We start from the raw sequence: 11111 nt of genomic DNA, 5'->3' as shown, positions 1-11111 counted from the left end.
GTGTTGATGATTGTTTGGAGGGGGTCCCTGCCCGCCCTTATATATCCGGGAGGACAGGGTTACATGGAAAGTCTTAGCCGAGTACAGTTGGAGTCCTACTACAACACAATCGGGTAGTTTCCTTTGTACTGCAGCTAGTTCTACGCCTATTCGAATAGTTACAAAAGAGGTAAGGTACATACATGAGCTATCCCTTACTCTAGAACATTCTATGTCTATAAGCAGTCCTGCTGTCCCGGGTCTGACACTATCTACTTGTGCATTTTAGTTTCTAGGAGTTGATTGGAAACCATAGTTGCATGATCCTAGGTACTCATGCTATAGATACTAGACTGCAATGCTAATAGGCTTCGATAAAAATCGAGTGATTGCCTGTCACCCGCGAGAATTAGGAGTTGCTTGTTTACTTTCTGTTGAAACTATAAGGCTGATGGGCAGGGCTGTGATATGATATTCATGTTACTGGTTGAGGCCCCGTCTGGATAGTAAAAATGGCTAAGGTCGCAGTGTGTGGTAGTGGTGGTTAAACATTTGAACGTACTAACCATGTGCCGAGAATATAGTAATCGGTAAGCTTAAGTACTGGATTGAACCGAGGTCGGAACATACTCCCCACTATCTTGAACTTGCTCACATCTAGCTAATGGCGAGTGCAGAGTCATCGTGCTGCTGTACTCGAGGGCGGTTGGCCTGTTTCGTGAAGCGGGAATCGAAGGAAAAAGTCATGTGGGTGACGTCGATCCCCATGCATGTGTTTAGGTTTGCCTACAAGGTTAAGAACTTCGATTCGAATCGTCCGTTTCTCGCGTTATTGAGACTGCTTGACCCTTTTACCACACAGAGTAAGAAATGAAATATGGATGATGATCAATATTGTTAGATGATGAAAAATAATTATTTTTCACTATGTATGCTATTGGATAGTTGCTTACGTAGAATGGTTAACTGAACTAGAATGTTGAAATCTAAAATATGAAAATAAGGACCTACTCTTTATTGCTTTTTAGTAAAATAAACCCTCCCAGCCAAAAAGCCTTGCATGTATAGACAAGTGGGCTATGTATACCCATAAGTCGGGTAAGTCTTGCTGAGTATTAGCATACTCTGCCTTACTTGTGGCTTTGTTTTTCAGGTCAGTATTAGCATACTCTGCCTTACTTGTGGCTTTGTTTTTCAGGTCAGTCATTTGAAGATATGATAGCAGGTTTAACTTGGCCTTGTACTTTGAGGCATGGTTGGTCCGTGGAGTGGGATGCGTCCCCGGCCAACACCGATGCTTCCGATTGATGTCACGAAAGGGCTTGATCGTAACAACCATGATGTTGCTAGTTTATCGTGTTGTTTTATTTCCATTGCTTAAAACTCTGAATGCTCCGCTGATTATGAACTCTAAAAACTCTCTTGTTGTCAGACTTTCAAAAGTGTTGTTTCAAAACTTAGTTTGTAAATAAATTCAGTACCAAAATTTGTTATGTAAAATTTGTGGAATGTTGTACTCTCTGGACTCGCCTCCATGTGAGTTGTATGCAAGCTTTGGGTTCGATCGAACTATTCAAGTGGTTTAATCGGCATTTTACCTGACTAGACTGTTAGATTACTCCATTTGAAGTCATGGAACCCGCTGGGGTTTGTGCCCGATCTTTCGATGAGAGGAGGGATAACTCGATTTGAGGAGGATCGACGTTGTGCTGCCCGACTACAACACCACAAGGGCTGCGCTGCGCCTTAGCGACAGTTACACCGCCTCCGATTTGTTTTGTTCTTGCTGTGTCAAGAACAACCTTGAACCTGCAAGCAAATCAAAGAACAAGCAAGAACAAGTTGACAAGTAAACAGCACACAGACCTTGCCCAAAGGATGAATCTGATACACACAAGTTTGGGGTTCTGAATCAAGCAAACGGGTGGTCTAATCGACACACGCGCTCACCAGGAAGTAGCAGAAGCTAAACTTACAACAAAACAAAACTCAAGTCTCAAATGGTGGCTGGTGGTGGTTTATATAGGTGGGGGAGTAGCCAAGAGGCGTGGGGGGTGTAAACCCTAACTTAGAATGGGCCCCTAGTGGGCTGAACTAGATACAAGGGCCTCATCCCAAGACTGGAAGACTGAACGTCGTTTTGGCGATTCAGCTTAACTCCTTTGGAATTTTGTCCTGAGGTTGGATCCATCTGAAAGTAGACTTCAGGAGCTTTCCAACAAGTACTCATGGGCTTCAAACAATATTCGTAGCTAAGAGTTATGGCCTTCTGAAGTTGCCCCTTCCTGGAGGTCCGAACTGGTATGGTCCGATCTGATCATCCACACTCGCTTTCTTGTCGTGTTTGCTCTCCCTCCAATCTGGTTCATGTCTCAAGTTCCTAAGAATAAGAAAAGCATCACAAGAATTTAGTAGTACCCCATTCATGGATGATGGTTTATGGACAGCGAGGAACGAGTTTACCTGATAATTTAGCTCTCGTGCACGGGCTCTTGTCATTGGTCCTTGCTGCGTAGTAGGCATGGTTGTATCGTTGGGAGGGATGTCCTCATCATGAAGTGCTAGGCAGATCAGTTTGTCCTTGTGATATTGGTCATCCCACTTGAGCCGTTTCTTGCTACACTTACCACCCCTAGCTGCAGGAGAGGGGGAGGAGAGGAGAAAGGACAGGCAGGAGGATTGGAGGTTGTGGCGGGGGAAGAAGGTAGGTGCGGGGAGGGGAGGTGTGAGAGGAAGAGACGGGAGAGGGCGGCGAGAAAGAGAGTGGCTGCGGACGGAGAAGGAGAGGAATGAGAGGAAGAGAGGAGTGGAGGGGGAAAAAGTTACCCGAAGCTGCTTTTACGGTCGACAGCGCGCTGCCGTCGCTGCGGTAGATGGGCAGCCCACACATGGCTGGGCCCCGCAGCAATTATCCAGAGCCTCCTCCTCCCTTTGCCCGGAGGTCCTTTCCCCTCCCCTTTTCTCCCTTCTTTTTTTACTCTGGGGTTAGATCCACAACCATGTGCGAGCGGAGGCGCTAGTGCTGGGTCGCAAGCACCGGTGCAGGGCAGCTCGTCGGAGCAGGGCAGGAAGGGCAGCTCATGGGAGGATGGGAGCATGGCGGGATACTGGGTCTCCGGCCAGGAGCAGCTAGAGCTTCGCGAGCTTGAGCCCCCGCTTCCGATTTGGGGCAGCCGGAGCTCCACGCGCAGCCCCCGCAGGTAACAGTGGCAAGTGTAGCGAGCAACGGCGGCGGAGCGGACCTCCGCGCGGCTGCAGGTTCAAGCGATCCTGGCCACATCAGCTCGGTGGCGAGCTACGCTCCATATTTCCTTTTCTTTCCATTCTCTTTTGTTTCAAGCAAACAAATCTGTAACATTTCTTGTAGCTATAATTTTTCTCTCAAATTTTCACACGTTGATTTTTTTTGCACAATTTTTTTCAATAACTCAAGTTTAATTTTGAAAAGCTTGTTACGAATTAAAGTTTGTACTAGAAAAAAAAATTACGGACATTTTTTTGCAGCTTTATCTTAACATACCCCCCCCCCCCCCACAATCCATAACATTTTAACATTTACTATCAAAAAAGTTTTCTGTAAAAGTTTTCTTCGGTGGGTTTTTTGCTGCACAAACTTTTCAATACTTCAAGCATAATTTTGCAATTTTTTAGTAAAAAAGTTTTTTTACTAATTTTTTCTGACCGCTTTTGCAATATTATTTTTTTAGTACAAAAGTTTTTGTACTAATTTTTTTATGGCGGAGCGGTCGCAACTATCGTGGCAGCGGGGGATCGGGAGGGCTTCCGCCTTCCGGCCTCCGGGGACGTGAATCCAAGGATTAGCGCTGATAGCTGGTTTCCGAAAAGGGAAATGTATGGGAATCGTGGATTAGCCAAATGTGGAAAGGTGGAATTTGTCGGAAATCGACCGTACCAATGGAAAGTAACGGGTGACTGTAAATTAGAGAAGCCGCGAAGTCTAGTGGTGAGATTACTCCCAAATTTAGTTTAAGTCCAACAGCTGACTGAGAATTTCTAACCACTCACGTCCCTACCGTTGAGCAGCCTTGGAGCTTTGTCGCCCAGCCATGCAGATGGGGCGCCCCAGGTTTAGCGTCGGCCCTCTCCGGTGAGCATGCACGTCCAACTCCAAGTTTAGGACATTTGTCACACACATTCTATAATCTAAGTTATCTTTCTCCACAAGCTCCGCTGAATCAGGCAGTAGCGACGATGGCTTCACGTCCGCCCGCCATTGCGCTCCTCCTCGTCCTTGCCGGCTTCGCCTCGCCGGCGGCGGCCTTCAACATCACCAGGCTTCTCGGCGAGTTCTCCGACTTCAGCACCTTCAACAGCCTCCTGTCGCAGACGAAGCTCGCCGAGGAGATCAACCGGCGGCAGACCATCACCGTGCTCGCCGTTGACAATGGCGCGGCGGGCGGCATCTCCTCCCTCCCTTCCGACGTGCAGCGCAAGGTGCTCTCCATGCACTTGGTCCTCGACTACTACGACACGGCCAAGCTCGGGGCCATCAAGAACCACACCACCCTGCTGACCACGATGTTCCAGTCCTCCGGCAAGGCCACCGACCGCATGGGCTTCCTCAACTTCACCAAGCGCTCCGACGGCGTCATGGTGTTCGGCTCCGCCCAGCCCGGCGCGCCCAAGAACTCCCAGATGGTGAAGTCCGTCGCCTCCCGCCCGTACAACATCTCCGTGCTGCAGGTCAGCGCCCCCATCGTGCCACCCGGCGTCGGCGGCTCTGCGGACAGCGGCGCGCCGCCCCCGCATAATAAGGCCACGGCGCCGGCGCCTTCAACCAAGGGAAAGAAGAAGGGAGCCAAGGATGCGGAGGCGCCTGCTCCGGGCCCGTCGTCTGACGACGACGACACCGGCGCGGACGCACCTGCCGACGCGCCTGGCCCGGCGGCGGACGGCCCTCCGGCGGATGGCCCCACGGCTGATGGCCCGGCGGCAGACGGCCCCACGGCGGACGGCCCGGCGGCCGACGAGCCAGCGAGCAGCGCAACGGCGGAGCTGGGGGGGGCCGGCAGGGGCCATGGCCCCCCCTAACTTCTGAAATTTCGCAGAGGACCCCCTCTTCATTCTAGCCCAGCTACGAAGCCCAGCAGCCCAGCTACGAAACCCAACCGCCTGCAGCCTGCAACGATCAACCAAACAGCCCAAGAAAATAAATCGGACGCAGCCAACAGAAGAAAACGCGTTCGCCCTTCGCAGCGCTCGTCCTGGCTTCGACTCGAACCAGGCACCAGTGACGCGACGGCGCCGGCGGCCGGCTCACCTGCTCCAGCGAGATCGCCGCTCGCGCCGAGGATGGACGGCAGCCCCGGGTCGCCGTCGCCGGAGACGGACGAGATCGTCGTGAACCTGCCCACTGCTGCTCCAGAGCCTTGCGCCCAGCAAACGAATGTAAGGCTGCTCGCCCTAGTTATTCTCCTGAACCTTAAATCTTATTTCTGTATGGGAAAAGCTGAAATTGAGGTTTGTTATAGCAATAGGAATTATAGACTGATTTGTGGAAACTGATTGGGAGTAATCGTTTCAGGAAACCAAAGCAAAACCAAAAAGAAAGACACTTTTTTCTTTCTACAAGAAGGTGCCTACTGAAGGGGGCAGGGAAGATGGTTTGGTTGATCAAATTTCTCAATTAGATGAAACTCCAGTAGCAGCTCCAATTGTATTACATGATGAAGCGACACCTGCACCCAAAGTTCCGAAATTAAATTCAGATGGTAGTGTTTTGATTGTGGAACGCGATCCTGGTTTACGAGGTCAAATTTGGGACTATCCTGTTGATGAACAAGATCGAGCTCGCAGAATATATGTTATGCTTGGCCCATATCAGAATAAAATGGAAGATGGATTTCTAAGAGATTGCTTGGTGCTCTATATTGAGAAAGAGATAGCAATTAAAATCACAATGGATTCAATTATCGATGATTTCAATGCAGTTAAGGAGCGTGCGGTTAGATTCAAAGACTAAAGTAAGTTATATTGACCCTTTTGCCAACAATCTTTTGTATGAACAATCAGTTCCATAATATATTTGTACATGGTTCTGCAAATTATTAGAATACGGTGTGAATCAGCATTTTTTCGTAATCAAAACACAATCGTTGTTCATGTTCAATGGACGACCGGCCCCCCCTGGATTTCTTGTCCAGCTCCGCCACTGGAGCAGCGACCACGCGGCTGATGCGCCCGAGGGATCGGCCGCCGGCAGGGTAGCGGTTGGTGCGGGGCTCGGAATCGTGGCGCTTCTGATGACGATCATTTGATTGTGTGACTGGTGCTGGAAATTATTAGAAGGGAGAGTTCGTGATTCAGGATGGATTCACTTCGCGCTCGCGCTCTCCTCCTTGTTCGGCGTATGTAACGAACCGTATACATCTCCCCGCTCCCTCCTGGAGTTTGTGTTCTGTGTTATGCTGTACTCTGTACTAATAATCGTGTATGCAGATAGTATTAAATTGATTCGAGTGAACTGCGATGTCTGATCTCACTACTACAAAAATAATTTGTAACCACACCCTAATTTTTTTAGAGCGGACCAAAAAGTCACCCGTTCCTAGTTCCTACAAATGGGATGCAGATATTGTAGCAATTAAGCCGCCCATGTAAATTCGCAGCCGCCCCTACAAATGGACGCCATTTTTAAAGGCGGGTGAGGGATGAGCCGCCCCTAAAAATGAACTAAAAATGGACGCCCTTTTCAGGGCGGCCGGGGGTGCCTCCCCTGTAAAATAATATGCAGAGTTTTGATTGTTTTTACTTAGTATTAATTAAATCGACTTTTTTTAAGACCTATGCATATATAGAAGTATATTTTTATATCAATTTAGGGCTTCATTTCTTCAGGAAAAATATTAAAATTCTTTTCATCTTTACACACATGCGTGATAGAGTTTTTTTCCCAATATTTAGTGGTAAAATAATAGGCTAGAAATAATTTTTCTATTTTTTAATAGTTAAATTGACTTTTTCCAAAGTAAATGTAGGTATTTTTTTCAACATCTATGCATATATAGAAGTATATATTTATGGTCATTTTAGGATTTCCTTTGAGTAATGCTTTTGATTTATTTTTTATGTATTTATCTAAATACTTGATTGATTTAATCCTTTTAAATTATTTGTTGTTCTTCAGAGATAGTTCAGATGGAGAGGACATGGATGTACAATGCAGAAATGACAGACGCCTATTTCCATTGAGAGCTTAATAATTTCGTTAAAGTTGTGGAGAACCACCCAAAAATGAGAAGACACAGTTGATACATTGCCCATGCAAAGCATGCAAGAATTTGAGAGTATTCAGCGACCCAACCACAATCAGATCGCATGTGGTGGTGAGTGGTTTTGTTAAGCACTACACAATCTAGAAGAAACATGGCGAGACGGATGCTCTTCCTCCGGCGAATAATCCACTGGATGAAATCATGCAAGACGAGGAGTTTGACAGAGTGTTTGATGCTTATATTGATGATGGCAGAGGTGATGAAGGTGTCAGCGATGATGATGGTGTTGGTAGATTCTATGGTGATGATGTTGACAACGGGCCAATCGATGGTGATAGCAATGATGATGAACTTGACAATGGTAATTTTCTTAGCCAGTTGTTGTGCCACATCAAAGTGGAGGTATTGGTTGCTAATGCTAGGGGTTTAGCAAACTTTGAGGTAGTGAGAAAATAAGTAGAGGAAAATATATATGAGCGATCGAAGGGATGCTCGAAACACTGGACCGTGCTTCGTTTTATGCTTGAGTTGTTGATTCTAAAGGCTAAGCATGGTTGGTCAGATGGTAGTTTCAATGATCTGCTACGTATCATGGCTTGGTTGCTTCCAAAGCCAAATAAAGTGCCTGCCAACACACATACCGAGCAAAGAAGCTTGTCAGCCCGTTCATGATTGCTGTGGCAAGAATCCATGCATGTCCAAATTATTGTATATTGTATCGTGGGGATACTTTTAAAGACTTGAACAAATGCCCTGTATGTTCTACAAGTCGGTACAAAAACAATGCTGGATACTGTGGTGATGACAATCAAGGTCCAATCGATGTGAATAAAGGGAAAGGGAACGTGGCGAAGAATAGTGTTGCCTCCATTGTGTCAGATGATGCTACTTTATTATTGTTGGCGTTTCTTAAGTCGATACCGGGTTTGCGATGACCTCGGTAACAACCTCAGAATTGCCTGTTAGCGGTCCTTGGTGCAATAACTAGAAATGAGCGTGCCAACCCATCCTAGCAACTGCACCCAAGGGGTGCTACACTCGTCGTATAATCAATACGATTACAGATGGGTCCGCAAGCGCACGGATATACCGTTGTAGCATTTCACCTGTAGAGTAAGGGTATCGTTATTTATTTTGTCCCAAAAGACGGCAGCGGCAAAGGTATTGTACCCAACATTAACCATGACATTGTGCCTCAAGCAATAGCCAAAACTCTAACAAGGGTAAGTCTAGGTAAAGAATAAGCAAGGGTAATGCGACACAGCACACATCCACACTCAAGAGGAAGGAATAAAAGAGAGAATGAACAAAAGAAAGGATTACTCTATCCTACGTCAAGTCAGCTGGAGCTTAGGCTAGGTTAGGTGTCCTAGTGCTTCTATCCAAAGCTGGGGTCTTGTTAGGACATGGTTAGGACTACAGGTGCCAGGAAAATGGGATAGCGGGGAGGAGGTCCCGCACCGGAGTACATCCAGTCCCGTTACCCCTTTGTATGAACTCCTACACTGAACCCGAACGTCGAGGAATACACTAAACAACTGTTACGCCGGACGGACATGACTGTCACCACCTGTCGTCTACCCCAGTCACATCGTGGAGCATGGTCATATCCGATGGATCCCGCATACCCGTGCACCACGCTCGTGTATGAAGTCACTACTCTAATGTCCCCGGGTCTCCCACCTTTCGGATGGACAAGTAAAACACTAGAGCAAGCCTGAAAGCACAACGAACCTCTATCCATACCAGGATCATCTGGCCTAACCAAGACCTTAGCATAACTCATGAACGAACTAAGCATGGATTGATAAACTATCGAGATAGTAAAGCAACCATGACACAACTCTATATTATGAATAGAAGTCTGACAAGATGAATACAAAGCCATACCGGGAGCCAAGGATTGCTCAATGACCCCAAGGACGACTTGCTTCGCTAAAGAGAACTAGCCTAGCTCCACTACCTAGCTAAGAGAGCAAGAGAGGGAGAGCCTTCTCGGAGAGAGTGGAATGAGAGGTGTGTGTGTGTGTTGAGAGGGGTGAGAGGGGGGCCCTATTTATTCTAGTGGAGGTCGGTTTCCCGCCAACGCACATATGGATGGTGATCAGGAGACTTGGTAGCTACTCCTCCTCGAAGTGCACCTGGATGGGTGGCAGGGCAGGTTTGACGGAACCTGATGTTCGGCCGATGTTGGCGCCTACCAACGTCACCACCGGGAAACAACGATGATGTCCGCAGATGCCAATTGGGGTGGCAGTATTTCATGAACCATGAATAAATCCGCAAGTGCACAGAATATCGCTGTAGCATTTTACCCGGGAGTATACCGGGGTGTCATTTATATTTCTGCAGGGAAGGCAGTGAGTGAAGAGATATATAGACCAGTTGATAAACTTTATCTAGATTGGATATCCTCATGCATAAACAGGGGTAAGATAATAACATGTTAGGAGGTAATCTGATACACACACAAACTACCCTCTTGGATAAATAAAAAGAAATATAAAAAGATGCTCTAGGCCGGGAGCAAGGCAGAAGTTAGAGCTCGAGTCAACTGTGCTAGGCTAGCTATATCTACACTTTCTCATTGGTTAGCTCGTCAGAGATTAAAGTACACAACAGGGAGATCGCTATCGAAGCAATAGGAGGAGCCCGTACACCCCGGCAACTTTATGTACCTCCTACCCCCCATACCGAACTTGGAGGATTACTCGGGCTCGGACAGGGCTGTTGTAACACCCGGTTTATAAAAGAACATAAACCGAGCAACCATATACGTGCCAGGATCAAGTCACACGTATATACAACAGAATGAACAGTATATCATAGCACATATCACGTAAAAGACATAATAAAGCGAATACGAATGTTATTTATTACATTAATGACAAAAATGTCTGATACAGCGGAAGCGAGGTACAAAATACGAATAAAGCTCTCCGAAGCTGAAGCAGGGCGCCACAGGGACGTCGACTGGGAGACGAACACCTAGAAGTCCTCGTAGTCCTGGTAGCGCTGGACGAACTCCCTCGTGTCGGCAGGAACTGAGCAGCAGTAGCGTAGCCAAGAGAAAAAAATAGAGAAGAGGCAAGGGTGAGTACACAACTTGTACTCAACAAGTATAACACAAACTATGAGGCTCTAAGGTTGGCTGACTCAACTGCATAAGCTTTTAAGTGTTGACAAAGTTTTATTAAGACTAATTACTACGAGTTGATGATTACCATTTACCCAGTTGCATAGTAATTAATCAAGATTTATCAGGTTACTACTGATAACCAAACTAAAACCACCAAGGTAACCCCGAGAAGCACCTCCCTCGTCGGAAGGAGATAACTTCACTAATCAAAAGGAGGATCTGGTCCGCTCATAACCGTGAGCACGGCTAGTATACCAGTTTTACACTCTGCAGAGGTTGCACATCTTTACCCACAAGTCGTGAGCTACGCCAGTTGTTCATCACACTTCCTTAGGTGAGATGACTAGCGACTCACTACGAGGCCTTTACAAAGAAACTCGTTGGTAGGGAGTAACCGCGAGGGTGGTTCGGCAACTATGGAGCAGGTCTAGTGGGCGTCAAGACACGAAGCACAGACGAGGCCACTCAGCACGAGGGCCATAGAAGCTTACCGCCCCTGCCCCGCAGGTAAGTTACTCCAAACCAAAAAGATCTAATTATTACGCCAAGTCTATCCCATTCTAGCCTTGTGGTAGCGCTGTTGTCCCAAGTTGTCGCTCTATGAACCGGTCCTTATGGAGAGTGGCCAACCAAGCACTAAGCATCGTGCTGGCCCCCTAAACCATGTTTCTACAAAAACCATATTTTAACGAGACGTGAGCCACTCAAGCACGAAGCACAGAGGGACATTCTCAGAATTAAGTTCATGTAAACCATTA

The 11111-nt window shown here is 47.2% G+C and overlaps 2 protein-coding genes across 2 annotated transcripts; both read left to right on the top strand.

Moving 5' to 3' along the window:
* The first annotated feature begins 4191 nt into the window (after window positions 1-4191).
* Window positions 4192-6257, top strand: LOC120700365 (fasciclin-like arabinogalactan protein 14). Its single transcript, XM_039984583.1, has 2 exons — window positions 4192-4974; window positions 6144-6257. Exons 1-2 carry the CDS (start codon window positions 4192-4194, stop codon window positions 6255-6257), a joined length of 897 nt encoding a protein of 298 aa, XP_039840517.1.
* On the top strand, window positions 5112-6070 carry LOC120700374. Its single transcript, XM_039984589.1, has 2 exons — window positions 5112-5388; window positions 5525-6070. The coding sequence occupies exons 1-2, from the start codon at window positions 5293-5295 to the stop codon at window positions 5960-5962; spliced, it is 534 nt and encodes a 177-aa protein (XP_039840523.1). The 5' UTR covers window positions 5112-5292; the 3' UTR covers window positions 5963-6070.
* Window positions 6258-11111: the final 4854 nt, after the last annotated feature.

Source organism: Panicum virgatum, chromosome 1K, assembly GCF_016808335.1.
Source record: "Panicum virgatum strain AP13 chromosome 1K, P.virgatum_v5, whole genome shotgun sequence".
In the NCBI taxonomy this organism is placed as follows: domain Eukaryota; kingdom Viridiplantae; phylum Streptophyta; class Magnoliopsida; order Poales; family Poaceae; genus Panicum; species Panicum virgatum.
This window is presented reverse-complemented; position numbering and strand designations above follow the sequence as displayed.

What these genes read in the sequence shown, in the direction of transcription:
- LOC120700374 (XM_039984589.1), top strand. Translation starts at nt 5,293, where the DNA reads ATGGACGGCAGCCCCGGGTCGCCGTCGCCGGAGACGGACGAGATCGTC. An exon ending in CTTGCGCCCAGCAAACGAAT is followed by an intron (nt 5,389 to 5,524) that starts GTAAGGCTGCTC and finishes TAATCGTTTCAG; the next exon opens with GAAACCAAAGCAAAACCAAA.
- LOC120700365 (XM_039984583.1), top strand. Translation starts at nt 4,192, where the DNA reads ATGGCTTCACGTCCGCCCGCCATTGCGCTCCTCCTCGTCCTTGCCGGC. An exon ending in GCCCGGCGGCCGACGAGCCA is followed by an intron (nt 4,975 to 6,143) that starts GCGAGCAGCGCA and finishes TTTCTTGTCCAG; the next exon opens with CTCCGCCACTGGAGCAGCGA.